Genomic DNA, 19308 nt, shown 5'->3' on the forward strand with positions numbered 1-19308 from the left:
AATAACCTCCACATTGAGAAAGAAGAGTTTATTTAAAATAGGAATAAGTAATTTGCAGACTATAATTTAACCCTTTCATGCATTAATTATGATAACCTCAGTCAGGATTTTTTTGTGTTTTTATTGCTCTTAGGGCATGAAAAACAAGAATTAACACATTTTTCAAAGAGATCTTCAGATGTCCACTTGAGTGGACAGCATGTGGTTATGGTTTAAACTGAAGATATACTATATTAAATAAAATACAATAATCAAACAGATAAAGTGTGTGAATTTAACTAATCAATACAATTAAATCAAATCATGTGAAAAATATAAAATATATACAAAAAATATAAATGCGAAATATTGCAAAGGCTTCATACAACGTCATACAAGTTGCACTTTGCGTATCTTTGATATTAGAACATGAGGACATGATTCCATCAGAATTTTGTACAGCCTGTCAAGGTACAACTGTAGAAACCACTCAGATGCTCCCTCCAGTGCACCAGAGTATGGATATTTACCCTGATTAGCTGATAATTCTGATTATGTTCAAGGTGGACATGCACATTTCTATCATAGCCCTCCTCTGAGAAAACCTAGTGATACGTTTTTTCAATCTCATCTGAAATTATCAGTGTTGGGGTTAATGCATTACAAGTAACATGCATAACGCATTCAGATTCCTTTTTTGATGTTACAAGTAAAGTAATGTGTTACAAGTATGCATTACCTAATCAGATAACTTTTTGATCTAACAAGTAATTAACTACAAGTAATGTCCATTATCCTAATCAGATTACTTTTTGATGTAACAATTAAAGAAACGCATTACAATAACGCACATTACATAATCAGATTACTTTTTGATGTTATGAGTAAGGAAAAGCATTACAAGTAACATGCATTGTGGGGGAAGTCGTGGCCTATAGTGGTTGGAGAGTTTGACTCCTAACCCTAGGGTTGTGGGTTAAAATCTCGGGCCGGTGTAGCAGTCGATTCTGTTCCCCTCGGAATGTCTGTTCCCCTTTACGCAAACATACTATAATTCTTGCGTAGTTGCCAAGTAACTATACGTACGATCAGAACTACCGTGCGCAAGAAGCGTGACTGGATGTACGGCAAGTCAAATAGCTCAAAATACCGTTCTAAATTTTAAACTTGAAAATAAATTTAAGACGAGAAGTTTTTCAACTTGAAATGTAAAAACATAAGACAAAAATAACGGAACAACTGCAAGATGAATAATAAAAAAAAGAACATAAACGGGAGTGTGGGAATCATTTTACTATGCTGCAGTGTAACAAGAAATATGTCCCATTTTGCTTTCCTTACATCCAGGTATTACACGGACCTGGCAACCCGTGGGGAAACAGACATTCCGAGGGGAACAAAATCGACTGCTACACTTAGGTGCCCTTGAGCAAGGCATCGAACCCCCAACTGCTCCCCGGGCGCCGCAGCATAAATGGCTGCCCTCTGCTCCGGGTGTGTGTTGTGTGTGTTCACTGCTCTGTGTGTGTGCACTTTGGATGGGTTAAATGCAGAGCACGATTTCTAAGTTTTTAAGTTTTAAGTTTCAAAAACAATATTCACATTATAATTATGAATTGTAGCTGAAATATAGCAATTGATGCATGACGTCCACTACAGTGGACATGTGATTAATCAGAGTTTTCTCTCAATCTAAAAAAAAAAAAAAATGGAAAATTTTACTGTGATATGACTCATTAGATATTGCTTGATGCTGCAATATTTTTTTTTTTACCTACAAAAGTCTCCAGAAGAATGGGTGGATATTCCGGAGCAACTTGGCATGTCTGACTGTCCTTTGGCCATCTTGGTTTGGAGGGGGAAAAAATCGAAACACAACAGCTAGCCAACTTGGTTGCAATTATTAGGATGATGCACCAGGGTCCAAGAGGCTGATGTGCAACTTTGCCATAAAAACCCATGCAAATTCAAGAAAATGCTTTTTAAATAGCTGTCCGCTGTAGTGACCAATATGCGTGAAAGGGTTAAACATGAACTGAATTACTTCAAAATAGCGAGAAAGAAGAAGAAGAAAAAAAGACTTTTACCTTGACAGCACAGTTGTTCCGTACCAATGTTGCCATATCCGCCATGGCATTGTCTTCAAGTGAAAAAGTCGCATATAAATATAACTAGCTGCTGGTGATTTATTTCCAGATTGAAGTAGTGTAAAACGTTTAAATAATTGTATCTAAAATTATGTAATTTAATACCTCCTTTTACTTGTTTGATATGGATAGTCTGACTGTTTTTTTTTTAACAGAACTGTTTTTTTTGTGTGTGGAGATCTGGCAACATAGTTCAGTATTCACGTCTGCTTCACCACACTACTGTCTGCATGGGATAAAAAGGTGTGGGAATGATGTTCAGGTGAATAAAGGTTAATAAACTTAAAATAAATAAATAATGAAACTCCTTCGCTTGCCTCTTTCTGTGTATATTAGCTCAAATATATGTCCAACGTTGTAAAAAAAATACTCTCTTAAACACAGTATGGTTTAGAAAATATTGATTTAAGCGCTCTTTCCGGTCGTATATAACCATATAATAAGTGAAATGAATTACTCACTAACAGTACTGTTCTGCTTAGGTAGTGGCTAACGGAAGTCCTCACTCTGTTGTATATGTGGCGATGGTGCTCACCTGCATTGCTCTGGTTTGTAAGTATTCAGGACATCAGCAGACTCCTCGGTCTGCTTTTGGACAATTTCACAGGGGTCAGTAAAGTCCTGCAAACTTTTGATTTCTTTTGTTGTTTAAAATAGAAATTATATCATGTTTTCTTCTAGATTTTGCCTCTCCATGGATCCCACCATGTCTCTTAAGCATTTGCTACAGAACTATGCACGAGCTGTTCCATCAAAGGTAGGCTCCTTTGATGAACAGAAAGTTTTTTTTTAATTATTTTTTTTTTTTTGTATCTGTGTAAAATGCACTTTTGATCAGTTTAATGCATTGTTGCTGAATAAAAGTATTCATTTATAAAAATATAAAAATTAACCCCAAAACCCCATTTACCCATCACTGGCCCCAAAACTTTGAACGGTAGTGTATATTAAACATATTTAAAAGACTACATAACTAACTGTATAACTTACCTAGTAATGTTTATTAATGTGCACTGTCCTTCCTTAACTTATAAAATAATTACAAACATATCTGATAAATATCTACTTGAACCATTTAAGGAATTTTTACATGCATGCATTTGGCAGAAATTTTGATCCAAAGTGACTTAGTTTTACTGTACTATGAAGTGTATTCAGGCTATACATTTTATGCTTTTCCTCGTATATTACTGAATATTTTTCGATGTTCCACTTAGCAAGCACCAAGTAGCATGGAAGCATTGTAGATTTAAAGTAATAAGCAGAAATTTTATTCGCCCATAACCACAGGGTTAAGAATAAGAATAAAGCTGCCAGTTGGCAAAATAAAGCTGTTTAATTCACATTGCATTGACTATCCTTCTGCATGAAGATCCAGGTCATATTTACTGTTGTCATTTCTTATTAGTTCAATCCGTGATTGGAGTAAACACTTTATTACTCTGAAGACTGAACTCGCAAATGAATGTCATAAATTATAATAGTTAATCGCATTTGTTTCTCGCATAATTCATTCATGCAAATAACACGCTATAGCGAGGCAAATAAATGTTTGCACAAAAATACACTGTTTAAGTGGTATGTGTAATTACATCAAACAAATAAAATAAAATGATTACCAAATTTCTTGTTATAGCAGTGACAATTGATAAACAAATATGTTAAAAAGCTTTTTTTACTTTATTTATTTTAATATATTTTCTCGTGTGTATGTACTTATTAGGATCTCTTTTTTTTCATTCATTTACATTAAGCTTATGAATAGACTATATGTTTTGTACATATAATAATTACAATGTAGCTTCAACAACATGGGTTTATGCCCCTGACCAGCACAGGTTAACAAGGTAACAGACTTGCCAAATGTATTTTATCATCACATCATGTCATAGAGGATATGTGCTCAAAAGCATTTGACTGTAGCTTCAACAGGACGGGTTTACGGGGGGTGTAATTTTCACGCCCTTACACTTCTTAAAATTACACCCCCCTGACCAGAATGGGCTAACAATGTCACAGACTCACCAAATTTATTTTATCATCACTTCATGTCATGGAGGATGTGTGCAAAAAAGAATTTGATTGTAGCTTCAACAGGGCAGGTTTAAACGGGGGGTATAATTTTCACACCCTTACACTTCTTAAAAATACTCACCCCTGACCAGCGCAGGTAAACAAGGTCTTATGATTTATATTATCCGGGAACTGTACAACCTGTCAGCTGGTCAAAACCTGCACAATCCAAACATTATAGTAAGTATAGGTTTATCCTTCCTTTAAACATCAGATTACATTTCATGTATCTTTACAGTAAAATACTGTAGAATATACAATATTAGGAAGTGTAAAAGAACAAATCATTGTATTATCTACAGTAAAAACCCATACATTGACTTACATTTACATTAAGTCATTTAGCTGAAACTTTTATTCTAACCGACTTACAAATGAGGACAATGGAAGCGTTAATTATTATATAATAAATAAAAAGAAAACAGATAGAATAGAAAAAGAATAGAGAAAACTAGTGTTAAGAGGCCTTTTTGTTAGTTGTATAATGAATAAAAATAAAAGGAATAGATAGAATAGAAAAAAAATAGAGAAGTTATAGTGTAAGATGCCTCTTTGGGATGGCACAATAAAGCAACATTCACTTGCAGAATGCAAGAGGGCACATAAGTCTGAAGTAATCAATTTAAAAAAGTAAAGAGGTGCAGAGCCAGTGTTGGTTTTGTAGACAAGCATTAATCCCTTGAATTTTATACGAGTAGCTATTGGAAGCCAGTGCAAATTGATAAACAGAGGTTCGACGTGTATTCTTTTTGTCTCATTAAAAATGTATCTTGCTGCTGCTGCGGTCTGCATTAATTGTAAATGTTTGATAGAACTGGCTGGAAGACCTGCCAAGAGAGCATTGCACTAGTCCAGCCTGGACAGAACAAGAGCTTGAACAGAGTTGTGCAGCATGTTCTGAAAGAAAGGGCTTGATCTTCTTAATGTTGAATAAAGCGAATCTGCAGGATCGGACGGTTTTAGCAATGTGATCTGAGAAAGTAAGCTGATCATCAATCATAACTCCAAGGTTTCTGGCTGTTTTTGAAGAAGTTATGGTTCATGTGCCTAACTTCATGGTGAAATTGTAATGAAACGATGGGTTTGCTGGAACCACAAGCAGTTCTGTCTTGGCAAGGTTGAGTTGAAGGTGATGGTCCTTCCTCCAGCAAGAAATGCCTGTTAGACAAGCTGAGATGTGAGCAGCTATCGTCAGATCATCAGGATGGAATGAGAAGTAGAGTTGACTCATAAGCATAGAAGTGATATGAAAAGTCATGTTTCTGAATGACAGGGCCTAGTGATGCCATGTAGACAGAGAAGTGGTCGAAGACCTGAGCCCTGTGGCACCCAGTTAAATGTTGCGATTTGGACACCTCACCTCTCCAAGATATCTTAAAGGACCTATCTGAGAGATAAGACTCAAACCACTGGAGTGTGGTTCCCGGGATGCACTTTGCCAATAGGTTGACAGGATGATCTGGTTGTTAACCGTGTCAAAAGCAGCGGACAGATCCAGCTAAATAAACACTGAAAATTCTGAATCTGCTCTTGCCAATCTTAGAGTTTCAAGGCAGTCTCAGTTGAATGTTCGCTTCTGAAACCAGACTGGTTAATACCAAGGAGGTTGTTCTGTGTGAGAAAGGCAGAGACTTGGTTGAACACAGTGCATTCAAGTGTTTTTTTTTTCAATGAAAGGAAGAAGGGAAACTGTTCTGTTGTTCTCTAAATGAGATGGGTTAAGAGTGGGTTTATTTATTAGTGGGGTTATACGAGCCTGTCTAAATGCCAAGGGAAAAACACTAGTGTGAAGGGATGTGTTTGAGTGTAGGTACAACCAACGGCAGGAGAAATGGCTTGAAGGAGATGAGATCAAACGGACAAGTAGTAGGATGATTCGAAAGGATGAGATTGGAGACCTCTGCCTCTGAGAGTGAAGAGAAGGATGTGAATGAGTGTATGTTTGCTGTTCAGATGTGCTTGAAAGTTTGTGGGGTGGAAAATTGTGCACTGATGGTTCTCATTTTATTTAATTAAAGTGTTAGCTGTTAGAGTTGATAGGAGGAGAAGGAGGACAAAGGAGGGAGGAAAATGTTTTAAAGAGCATGGCGAGAGTTAGAAAAATTGTTAACTTTATTATGATAGTATGTTGTTTTAGCAGTGGAGACAATACAGAGAAGGAAGAGAGGAATAACTGATATACATTTATTTATTTGTGCCATACCCTTTCAGCAGCCCCGAGCTTAGAACAATGTCAGACAGCCAAGGGGCAGAAGGGGTGGTATGAGCTGGCCTGGAAGACAAGGGGATAATTATGTATAAAGAAATAGGCTATAATTTTGCGTTGGATCAGTTACCCAGAGGTGGGTAGAGTACCCAAAAACTTTACTCAAGTAAAAGTAAAAGTAATTCTAGAAATATTTACTCAAGTAAAAGTAAAAGTACTAGTCTTGAATAGTTACTTGAGTAAGAGTAAAAGAGTATCGGATAAAAAATCTACTCAAGTAGTTAGTTACTAGTTACTTTGGGTCATATATACGGAGACTTTTTTTATATAGATATATAGACAAAAAATGTATGTAATGTATGTGTGTGTGTATAAATGTATATATTTCATCAGCCTTTAATCCAATTTATGTAATTTATTATAAAACCCTGTCTGTTTATTTAAGTAACAAATATAGGTATCATGCCATAACATATTTTTAATACGATTGACTTTATTTTAAATGTGAATTTAACATTGAAAGTTAATGTGATATAAATATTGCTACTAATCTTTCATTGTTCAGAAAGAGAGCAAATAACATTTACATTATTAAACATAATTTTCACTGACAGTCTAGATTTCATTCACTCTCAGAAACTACCATTAAAATCACTGAAACTGTTAACACTGTGAAATCAATATCTTAATTATAGATTCGTACACACATCTGCACTTTGTTGTTTCTGACGAGAGAATTCGCCAGAAAGAGGTCTCCATTCAGTGAGCGAGTGAAGGAAGCACCGGCATTTCAGCGATGACTCATCGGAACACCTCTGATTGGCCTGATTGCATTCAAAAGCTCAACAGAACCGTGTGTGATTGGTTAATGCGCAGCGCTGTAAAAACACGTCTATCTCTGGCTCAGCGCCAGCAAGCGATCACAGATCTGAATTTAGCAGCTGATGATATGACTTGCTGAACGTACTCGCACTGGTGTGATTGTATTAAAATTAATAAAATCTTAATCGGCTATTCTTTGTCTTTTGGAAGCTGCATTCAACCTGTTATAAGCCACACACGTACAACAAACTAATGTCACAGTGGTATCGTGTACTGTAATCGAATGTAGCCCAAGTTATTACCTGTTAAACAGTAGACAGCACACGCGTTCATCTAATAAGGATCTCCATCGCAAGCAAATAATAGCCTTTGCAGATTTGATTTCAATTCAGTGCAGTTCCATAGCCCCGTTTTCAACGCTGCTAATATTCTTAAACGTTACAACTCTGAGTGAACCGCTTCAGAGCTCAGCGCGTGCAGCATGGAACTGAACGACTCAATCAAACTGATTCATGAACCAATTCACTCGTTTGCCAATTGGTTTGATCAAGCCTTTGAACAGAGTTGACTCAAAAGAATGAATCATTCGCGAATGGGCATCGCTTATTGTCCAGAGAAAAGTAGACGGCGCATTTGGAATAAACTGAAGCATTTATTGCATTAAGATAAAGTAACGAGAGGGGCGTCGCCCACAGTAACGAAGTAAAAGTACAGATTTTTCCCAAAAAATGTACTCAAGTAAGAGTATAAAGTACCCATCTTTAAATATACTCCGAAAAGTATTCGTTACCCCGAAAAATTACTCAAGTAAATGTAACGAAGTAAATGTAACTCGTTACTACCCACCTCTGCAGTTACCTGTGGCAGCAGTGTGCAGCAGACACATCCACCTAAACGGTTTAAATATATCTCTTATCCTGCCCGAAAATACCATAAACATTGCAGGTAACAGCTGAAGTAAAAAAGGAATTTGTATACACACAACATAGAAAGATTTTTTTGACTGTTTTGCTTCAAATTGGGTGATTTTTAGATCAGTGGTTTGCATGTGACTCAATGATGCTCTCTGTCGGTAGGGATTAATAAAATGGCAGCTCAACACAGTGTGTGTGTGTGTGTGTGCGTGTGTGTGTGTGTGGGGGGGGGGGGGGTGCGCGTGTGCGTGTGTATATATATATATATATATATATATATATATATATATATATATATGATAGCCTGAATGCACTGTAAGTCGCTTTGGATAAAAGCGTCTGCTAAATGCATAAATTTAAATGTTATATATATATATATATATATATATATATATATATATATATATATATATATATATATATATATATATATATATATATATATTCCCAGAAAGTCTGGGTCAGGATAATTTGCAAGAGTGTGACTAAATGCAACATGAATACACTTGTGAGTAGACTAGCGAATGAGTAGAGTAAGTTTAATGGCACTTGTCAGCATCCGCCTTTTCCAAGACAAAAGGCTTTAAAAAAAATGCTTTTTTTTAGTTTTGTTCAACAAAAATACTCGATAACAGTGTAATGTACTATACATGTTTTCCTCACACTCTGGGTTTCATTAAAATGTTAAAATGGCACCTGCCCGAGGTCTATTTAATACCATTTTATTAGGGTCACTGGCCCTTTAAATCGGTGCGGAAGTGCTTTACTGGTATATAAAACGTCACCTACAATGTCAAACGACGAATCACTTGCACAAGGCAGAGTGCCTGCCCTTCGGTTGCCGCGACTGGTAATTTCCAGTTCGTTGTCATTCTCTGTCATCCGACATAAGCTGATATCCGTCTAGTCGGCGGACTGTTCGTAGATAGGTGAAGATCAAATGCTATTTTAGGACGGACCGAGGACAAGAAACAAGACCGAGAGTAACGTTAACTAACGTTAGAGGAATGGCTTCATCTAAGTGTACGCAGCTGACAGAAGCTCTGAGCAGACCGTTACTGGACTCAGTGGACAGTGTGCTCTTTGACTGCGATGGTGTATTATGGAGAGGGGACCAAGCCATCCCCGGAGCATCTGAGGTTATTAATTATCTGAAGAAAAGCGGCAAACGGGTGTTTTTTGTTACAAACAACAGCTCGAAGACCCGACAAATGTACGCGGATAAATTAGGCAAGCTTGGTTTCGATGCCTCCAAGGACGAGGTGTTCGGGACCGGGTACTGCTCGGCGATGTACCTAAAAAATGTGTGTAAACTCGACGGAAAAGTCTATTTAATTGGGAGCAATGCGATGAGGCAGGAGCTCGAGTACGTGGGGATCCAGCCGGTCGGTGTAGGACCTGACCCCATCTCAGGAGTCCAGAAAGACTGGGCGAATATTCCTCTCGATAATGAGGTCCGAGCTGTACTGGTCGGCTTTGATGAACATTTCAGCTACATGAAGCTCAACCGAGCTCTGCAGTACCTGTGCAACCCCGACTGTCAGTTCGTGGGTACTAACATGGACGCGACGCTGCCTCTGGAGGGAGGCAAAACGATCCCTGGTAAGCAGATATGAGTGACATCACAAATATGCATCACCTTGAATCATGTTGTTTTGTTTTCACAACGCCCTTGTCTTCCTCTTGTTTGCAGGGACAGGGTGCATTCTTAGGGCGGTAGAGACCGCGGCGCAGCGCCAAGCTCAAGTGGTTGGAAAGCCCAGCAACTTCATATTCGAGTGTGTGGCCAGCCAGTTCGGTCTGGACCCTGAGAGGTGTCTGATGGTCGGAGATAGACTGGACACGGACATCATGCTAGGCTCAAACTGTGGCCTGAAGACCCTGCTGGCCCTCACAGGAGTTTCTACTGTAGCCGAAGCTGAGGCAAACCAGAAGAGCGAATGTCCACAGCGGCAGAAGATGGTGCCTGACTACTATATAAAGAGCATTGCTGATATTTTACCTGCACTACAAGCATAGTCAGCATTTGCTTGGAATTTACCCACTTTAATAGAGAATGTTTAACAATATATGTGTGTCAATATTTTAATATTGCAGTTAAATAGATTTAATGGAAATTGTTTCTAAAAATATATGCTGTATGGTTTTACTATGTCATCAAGGCTTCATTTCAAACTGGCCTACCACTGATTTAATTTTAAGGTAATATAAGGGCATTATGTTTTCATTTTAGTGTTGATGTTTATTTGTTTGGTTTTGTTTTATTTTGTCTAAAAAATTGTAATGTGTTTTCTGGTCAGTAACACTCCGGTGCTACAAAACAAGTGACCCTTTAAATTGTGCCGTTTGTTTTTAGTACTTGTACAATTCTGTACTGTTAACTCGATTTACTTGAAATTATAATGAGCGCGAGAATATTATGACCATTTTTAAATATATTTTGCACTCGACAGCTTTGTCCCTCACGAACCCATAACCCTGGTAGGATGATAATTCTTCACCCAGGTTTGAACAAAGTGTTTCATTTTGCCTAACCGATCAAATAAATAACAATTGTTAACGAAAAGTGTACGACGTTTTCTTTTTCTTAATATTGTACATAAATGGATGAACATTCACTACTTGCCGAACTTACTCTCTTCTGGGGTACATAAAAGACACTGTTTGGAGAAATTATATTTTGGAAAGTGTGTGGTTATCAACATTCCTCAAAAGAAAGAAGGTCACCGAGTTTTGGAACGACGTGAGAGTGAGTAAATGATGACCGTTTTAATTTTTGGGTTCCCTGTAATGAGACTGCACTTCAGTTTTCTCACTATAACCACCTCTGAAGTTATTAAAGTCACCTTGGTCTATCAGCAGCCAAAGGGCATGGGCAGTCGATGCCTTAAAAACTGGCTCCACGACGAAAAGCCCTGTCCACAGTGCCGATCTACCTGTCCCCTTTGTCTATTGTCTGGTATAGGGGTAGTCAGCCAGTGGGTTGGACTACCTGGTGGGGGGCAGAGAGGAGTTGGACACCTATACCGCAGGCACCGCTGGTCAGGCTCAGTCATGAACATTGCCTTACACAGAAAGAAGTAAGACAGGTACCGCGAGGAGAAGCAAAACAGGGCAGAATGGTGAGGTGCTGGAAGCTTTCGGAAGCCAGTCTGGAGGACCCACAGAACATGGTGAGGGTTCATTGCTGTTTTCCATTAGCAGTACGCATACTTTAGATTATAGCACAAATATGTCAGTTTGTGTTTTGCTTAGCTGTGTTTTATTGCTTGCTTATGTTTACAAACCATAAATACTCTTCAGTGGGAATGTGCTTTAAATGTAGCACGAAGGGAGATGATTGTGTGCTTGGGTTTTCTAGCACTGTGGTCCTTTGAGCTCCTCCAGGGTTCCTCACAAAGTTCTCTGGGGGAGTATTGCTGCCATGCTGCTCATTGTTATCATCGCTCTCGGTGTGACCGCACATCTAGGGCTACAGCACAAGGCACAAGTAAGAGTCCAGCCATTTCCTATTTTCAAGCATTTTTAAGCCAAGACACCAGTATATCATTGTTTGTTTGTTTCCCATGCAAGGGGATTTGCTTGTATAACTTTTTTTTTTATTTCATACTGGTGAAAAGTAAATATTATTTTTTTGTTCATATGTCATCACCTGATTTATATATCATTTTACTTCTAAAAACATGGCGAAAATGTATTTGTATTTTGACAGTGTTTTCTGATTTATGGAGTCATAAATATCCAAAATAATATATCAAAATGAAACAAGAATTTTGAATCTGGTTTTATCCAGTGTTCAGTTTTCTTTCAATATATGCAAATTAGTGCATATTTAATTACACAATACCTTATTGCATATTTAAATGTAACATTTCAATAACTTTTGAATACAAATGCAATATACTTGCTAAGTAATACACTGTGATTAATCAGCAAATGATTAATATTTAAAATTATTACTGATTAATGGATAGTGTTCCTGTGGCTCAGTGGTAGAGCATTGTGTTAGCAGTGTTAAAGGTTGTTGGTTCAATTCCTAGGGAGCACATGTTAGGTAAAAAAATGTTAGCTTGAATGCACTGTAAGTTGCCTTGGATAAAAGTGTCTGCATAAATGTAATGTAAAATATGGTGATATGATATCCAGCTGTGTTGTCTTGCTTTAAACTAAAACTTTTCCGCACAGTCTTCATTGCAGGTTGTCAGAATTCCTGATCACACAGGAGACTTGATCAATCAGTCGGCTCTGATTGACAAGCACAACAGCATAGTGACCTACTCTGTGACTTCCCATGTCAACCACACCTCCACAGTGATTTTTGACATGAGACATGTAAGGCCTTTTCTCTCTCTACGGATTAGGCTTTTCCTCTAAACCTCAGTGACATTTCCCTATGTATCGCTCTTCCTCAGGGGCTGGTATGCTATAAACCTGGCAACCAGGACAGCTGCTTTCTTCGCCGGATGGAAAGTTTGGATTACGAGAATGTGCAGTCTCATCTGAACAAGTCTGAGCAAGAGGTAAAATATTTCTGCTTGTTGAGTCTCCTATTTTTGTAATGGACCAGAAGATTGTGTGATTATGGCAAACCAATCTTACAATATTACATTATATTTAATATATACACTGCACTCACAAAAACTGCACAAAAATAAAGGTTCAAAAGGGGGGATTCTGAATGCAGCTATGCCATGGAAGAACCAACTTGGGTTCTTCAGAGAACCTTTCAGTGGACAGTTCTTAAAAGAACCATTTCTTTTCTTAGCAAAGAATGGATGTCTTCATGGAACCATAGATGCCAAATAAAGAACCTTTAATTTTGCGAGTGTACCGTTCAAAATTTTTTAAATTTAATAAATTATTTTATTCAACATATATATAATAAATGAATAAAAAATGGCAGTATTTTATTACGTAACAAGATTTCTGTTTCAAATTAATGCTGTTTTTAAACTTCCTATTTACCCAAAAATGGGGGGGGGGCAGTATAAGGGATTTCACAAAAATATTACCCAATGCAACTATTTTATTATTATGTTGGCTTGGCAACAAGCCAACATACTGTTATGCTATTTAAACTTCTTCTTCTTCTTCTTCTTTTTCTTATTATTATTTTTCTGACAGAAATTCTGAACGCTACTCCTCCTAGGGCTTTAAAGCCACAAGCCCCAAACTCGGCAGGCACCTGCGGGATAGAGCGGTGCTGGTTGCTATATCTTTTCAGACTGATCAGACTTAAAGTTTTTTTTTTATTAATTTTTAAATGTCAAAATACATTACCCATAGACTTACATTACCTGAGAAAAATTGCGCCCCTAGTTGCAATAACCGAGATTAAAGGGAGGAGTCGGGTTTCGTTTCACTTTTAAACCGGTTAAAAATACCAAGTAAATAATACAATTTCCCTCAAACTGACAAGCTAAACCAACATATCTGATTATTACAGGGGTCAGGGCTCATTAATAATTGATTTCTGGGCAGAGAGCAGTCAGAAAGATGAGAGAAGAATCACTGCTGCTGTCTTCACGGAGCTCACAACGAGCGAATTCATTCTTATTTAAGACCTTTTAAAACGGCGATTGCACGCAATCCACACGTTAGAACACACCAAGAGCTAAAATCAGATGTTTCTGAACTGTTTAAAGTAATAAAATGATATATTCGCGGCAGCGCAACTGCCCGCGAGCTCGCGATGTATTTCTCTGAACACTTGAAGAGAATTTACAGCCCTTCACATTAAAACACTGCAGCGAAACGGCACAAAACAATTAGAAGAATATATTATACACATGAAAATGAGTGTTTATATGTGATTGTGAGATTTTATCTGTCAGGCTGAACCTCACATCAATTGTTATCCATCGTCACAACATGGTAAAGTCATTTATATATATTTTTTAAGAGCTTCTTAAAATAAATATTCCTGCGAATGCACACAATCCACCAATTAGAACACACTAAGAGAAAAATCCAGGGGTTTTTGAGCCGTGTATGTGTGCAAAATGCAATATTTGACATCGCGAAGGGGAAAAAAAAGTCACATGACAGCCGCGTTTAGGGGAGAGATCAGACAAATAAATAGGCTACACATTTCATTCAGACTGACAAGCTAAACCAACATATGTTATTATTACCGGGTCAGATCTCATTTATAAATTATGTCTCTGGCCAAAGAACAGCGAGAAAGACGAGAGAGAAATGAGCACTTCATCAGCATTTTTTAAGCGCTTCCAAAAATAATATCACAGCGAATTGCACTAATCCACCCATTAGAACACAACAAGAGCAGAATTCAGGTGTTTTTGAACTGTTTATGTGTGCAAAATGAACGTGGTGGCTTATGAATACTTGATGTCTGGGCAGAGAGCAGTCAGACAGACGAGAGAAGAATCACGGCTGCTCAGCTCAGGCCGTCTCCACGGAGCTCACAACGAGCGAATTTATTCTTATTTAAGACCTTTTATAATTAAATTATATCGGCGATTGCACGCAATCCACACGTTAGAACACACCAATAGCTGAATTCAGATGTTTCTGAACTGTTTAAAGTAATAACATGATATATTCGCGGCAGCCAAATGTCCGCGAGCTCGCGATGTATTTCTCTGAACACTTGAAGAGAATTTACAGCCTGTCACATTAAAACCCTGCAGCGAAACGGCACAAAACAATTAGAAGAATATATTATACACATGAAAATGAGTGTTTATATGTGCTTGTGAGATTTTATCTGTCAGGCTGAAGTTCTGAACGTCACATCAATTGCTATCCATCGTCACAACATGGTATAGTCATTTATATATATTTTTAAGAGCTTCTTAAAATATTAATGCACACAATCCACTCATTAGAACAAAACAAGAGCAAAATCCAGGTGTTTGTTGAGCCGTGCAAACAAATATTCTGTGATAAAGTAATATCAAAACAACGCAATGTCATTTCTTCACGTCTAATGTGTGGAAGGCCAAGAGGGTCAAATACACGTGAATTTTAACGTGTCTCTGTAAAGGGTCTACTTTTTTTGGATACAAACATAATAACAACAAAACTTTGGGCACTTATAAAATAAAGATAACAAACAAGGTGTGCTGTCTGCAGCCTTGGTCTGCGCTGATCTTCATTTACAAACACGTCATTAAAATGAACTGTAACTCCATGAATACTCAACGAAGAGACGTGAGAGATATATCTATAGAAAGCTTGACATGTCTACTTTTAAACTAAACAAGTGCTCCCGAACAAATATTCTGTGATAAAGTAATCCATATCAACACAAAGCGATGTCCTTTCATTATATCTAATGTGTATGGAAGGCCAAGAGGGTCAAATACACGTGAATTTTAACGCGTCAACAACACGTTAAATACCTGTATTTCATGCGTAGACAACACGTATTTAATATTATTTATTTATCTGCGCTGCACAACATGGTAAAGTCATTTATATATATTTTTTAAGAGCTTCTTAAAATACTATATTACTCCAATGTTATATCCAATATTATTTAACATGTTAAATACGTGTTGTTTACAAGTGAAAAATCAGCGGGTATTTAACATGTATTTTACGTGAAATACACTGAAGTACACCTTAAAAATCAGTTTGAAGAGGTCAATGTCATTGGCTGCTGAGGACTTGGGTCAAACCACTTCTGTGAGCTTAGAGGGGTGTACCATTCATAGACAGGCAACCACCATTTAACATGCTATAGATCAGCTTATTCAGCCTTATTATTTAGTCTTTTTTCTTTTCTGTTTTGTATAGTCTATAGAAATAATATATTTAAGTTTCAGTTTTATGAAATATTTATTTTATAATAAATAGTAATTAAAATTTTGTGGTGATAGTATAAAGTTTATAAAAGTTACAGTATTTTGTAATGAAACAGGACTTTTTGTTTAGCTCTTGACTCGCCGAAGTATACTATATATAGTGTCCCTTCTTGAATTTTTCAGTAATGTGTGATAACTTAAAATATGTTGTGAGTACTATTAAAATAAAATAAGATTAAATTGAATGGTATTTAGGAGATTATGATTTATGGTTATTTCGCATTCAACTAGACAACCCTGTCGTAGCTGTTATCATAGCCTAGGCTTTTTATTAAAAAAAAGAAAAAAGCAAGGGACCATGGAAAAAGACTGTTGCAGGTGTATTTTTTATGGTATTATTATTTTATTTTTTTGCAGCGGGGCAACTCAAGAATCTTGGGCACACAAGTACTGTGGCTCTTTTGCCCCATGGCCAAGATGGCCAAGCCAACATCAAAGTTAGTTCACTAACTTTTAATTCTAGTTATTATTATTATTATTAAAATGCTAAGAAATGTTACCAAATCAACATATTAGAATGATTCCTGGAAGATCATGTGACACTGAAAAAAATGAGAATTCACCTTTGCCATCACAGGAATAAATGATCAACTCTCCTGTTGTTGCCATATGAATGAGAATGTCAGTGTAAAACGCTTTGGTGTATTTGACAGGATCTCGTTCTTTTGGACGCAGCGGCTTTTTAAGAACTAATACACCATATGTACCTAAATGTAAAGGTGGCTGGCAAATTGACTGACACTTGAACGCGGCACCACCCCAGTGCTCTTGGGTAGATTAGAGAGCTCTTTTGGCTGCTTTCTCCTCCGTGACTCCAGAAAGGGAGTAATGGACTGCACCAGCTCAGGAGGGCTTTAGTGTAGCCGAGTCCGAATTCCACAGACCATCTGATCCACCTTGGCTGGATCGCATTACAGGATGGGACCACAGGGTGCACAATGGCCACTCTGTTGGCTTTTTCCTCTTATAAGTCACTACTGGAAAGACAGAGCTCCTTTCCGCAAACAGAGCAGGGAACTGTGTTGGACACACTTCTCTCAGCACTTAACAAGGTGATTCATGCGCTGGGTTATGATCTGTGCAGAACGGGATGGGTTGATGAACCGATAAGTATCGCTGACCACTTAAAATCTTGGTCTCAGTTGAGATTTTTGCATCATTGCGTTTGATTAAAGCCATTAGAAAACCTTTTGGAAACTTAATCCTTGGTCAATAGCCTTTTGAACAAGATTTCCAATTTTTGCTGCACAATGAGCTATTGAGAAGCATAAACTGCCTGTCTGAGGCTCACTCAGGCATTACTCTGCTTTAGCAAGTGTCTATCTGATTTCTCAGAGGAGTAAGTGGTGTAATTACAAATGGCTTTTGTACGAGAGGAAACACTTAAAACCCCCAAAAGACACAATTATACGATCGGGAGTTATACAGCGTATGTGTTCACACAGGAACAATATAGTGAGCCTGTATCACACCATTAGAGGATAATTTACTCTACAGTGAGATATGTGATGATTCTCACAGGTTCGTCAGGTCTGGGTGGTGGGAAATCAGACTGAAAAACACACTGAGTTTTTGGGAGTGCTACCCGGCAGTCGTGTTGAAGCTTCCACCCTTCAAGAACCTCTTCAGTCCATCTGTCAGCAGGCCTCTGTGTACTGGACTAGAAGATCTGATGGTAAGAGTATGTCAATACTACAGTATTTCATTCTTTTACAATAAACTGATCGAAAGTGAAAGTGTCACAAAAGATAAAAGTGAAATGCTTTCACTAAAGTATTAGGCAGCAAAATTGGTTTACATTTTTCTTGAAAACACCAAATCAGTAAATTAGAATGACTTCTGTAGAATCATGTGACACTAAAGATTGGTATAAAATAAACGCAAAAGAGACTTATATCAAAAACATTTAAACTGACCCCAAACGTTTGAAAGAATTATGATCAATCAGCCACATTTGTTACCAAAAAGGGAACCAATTAATACTTAAAACTTCATAGAATTTTACAACTTTTATATTATTTCATGAGTAAAGTAGTTGCGTTATAATTACGATTTTTTTAAAAATAGGCTTCCAACTCCCCTAGAGTTAAACAGTTGAGTTTTACTGTTTTCGAATCCATTCAGCCGATCTACGGGTCTGGCGGGTACCTCTTTTAGCTTAGTTTAGCATAGATCATTGAATTTGGTTAGACCGTTAGCATCTCACTCAAAAATGACCAAAGAGGTTTGATATTTTTAATATTTAAAACTCAGACTCTTTTGTAGTTACATCGTGTATTAAGACTGACGGGATTAGGATTAGGATTAGGCCATAGTTCAATTAGGACATTTAAGTATCTTTTATAAACGTGCCTTAGAAAAAAAAAAAAAAAAAAAACATTACTGGTGTACATCTTGAGATGAAATGATGGCATTGATATTTTAATATTTAAATTAAAACAGTCTAGACATGCATTTTAGTCTTAGACTAGGCTTAAGCCTCATCTAAGATTAGATCAATTAAATTGTACATTTGGATATAACATGACATAGAAAAGCTAGAAAGGATTATTATTAGGTTTACATTGAAATCATGTTAAAATGAATATAGTGCACACTGTATCTTGTTTCTATACTACTGAAACAGTGAATAATTTAACATTTAACAAATTGGCCCCATTCACTTCTGTTCTAAGTTTTCTGTTAATCAAAATGCTGTACTGGGCTAAAACTAGACAGAAGACAAAATATTCCTTTTTTAAATATTGGATGGCCTGATTTTTGCGACAGAGAATGTATAGGAGAGATATAAGCCAAGAACATGCCGAGTTGCTCTTTAAAGAGCACAGTGACAGAAACCTAATCTAGTAGTGCAGTGAGATTGAGTTGTGACCTTTTTTAGGGTTGCAACCAGCAGAGCATGAACGAGGAACAGTACATTGATTATGATTGTCATCGGCACATCCATAGAAATAAGAACCTTGAGATTTCTTTCCTTTTTTCCCCTGAAGGGCCCGGGAAACAAAGACTTATTTACTTCTGCATCGACATCTGCTTTCCCAGCAACATTTGTGTTTCTGTGTGCTTCTACTACTTGCCAGAGTGACATTCCATTACGGTGTACCAGCACACGCCAGGGAAACAAACAAATGCGTTCACATCCACGAGAGCAACTGGAGAGGCTACACAAATGGCATATTTAATGCCAGTCTGGCAACGAAGGCGGAACCATCTTGCCATGTTATCTGCTCAATCCTTATCTTCACCTTCTCTAGTATTTAGCCCCATTTTCCAGTGGCGTTTGAACATGACTGGGCTCTAAGACTCAGTCCAGCTTGTAACCTGATGCAGATGAG

At 37.4% G+C, this 19308-nt stretch overlaps 2 protein-coding genes across 2 annotated transcripts; both read left to right on the forward strand.

Moving 5' to 3' along the window:
• Positions 1 to 2601: 2601 nt before the first annotated feature.
• LOC127969352 (BRICHOS domain-containing protein 5-like) lies at positions 2602 to 19303 on the forward strand. The gene is made up of 8 exons (XM_052571232.1): positions 2602 to 2735; positions 2808 to 2883; positions 11107 to 11314; positions 11503 to 11631; positions 12327 to 12473; positions 12554 to 12661; positions 17495 to 17648; positions 18964 to 19303. Exons 1-8 carry the CDS (start codon positions 2651 to 2653, stop codon positions 19056 to 19058), a joined length of 1002 nt encoding a protein of 333 aa, XP_052427192.1. The 5' UTR covers positions 2602 to 2650; the 3' UTR covers positions 19059 to 19303.
• pgp (phosphoglycolate phosphatase) lies at positions 8931 to 10707 on the forward strand. The gene is made up of 2 exons (XM_052571236.1): positions 8931 to 9743; positions 9835 to 10707. The coding sequence occupies exons 1-2, from the start codon at positions 9149 to 9151 to the stop codon at positions 10158 to 10160; spliced, it is 921 nt and encodes a 306-aa protein (XP_052427196.1). The 5' UTR covers positions 8931 to 9148; the 3' UTR covers positions 10161 to 10707.
• Positions 19304 to 19308: the final 5 nt, after the last annotated feature.

Source organism: Carassius gibelio, chromosome B12, assembly GCF_023724105.1.
Source record: "Carassius gibelio isolate Cgi1373 ecotype wild population from Czech Republic chromosome B12, carGib1.2-hapl.c, whole genome shotgun sequence".
Lineage (NCBI taxonomy): Eukaryota > Metazoa > Chordata > Actinopteri > Cypriniformes > Cyprinidae > Carassius > Carassius gibelio.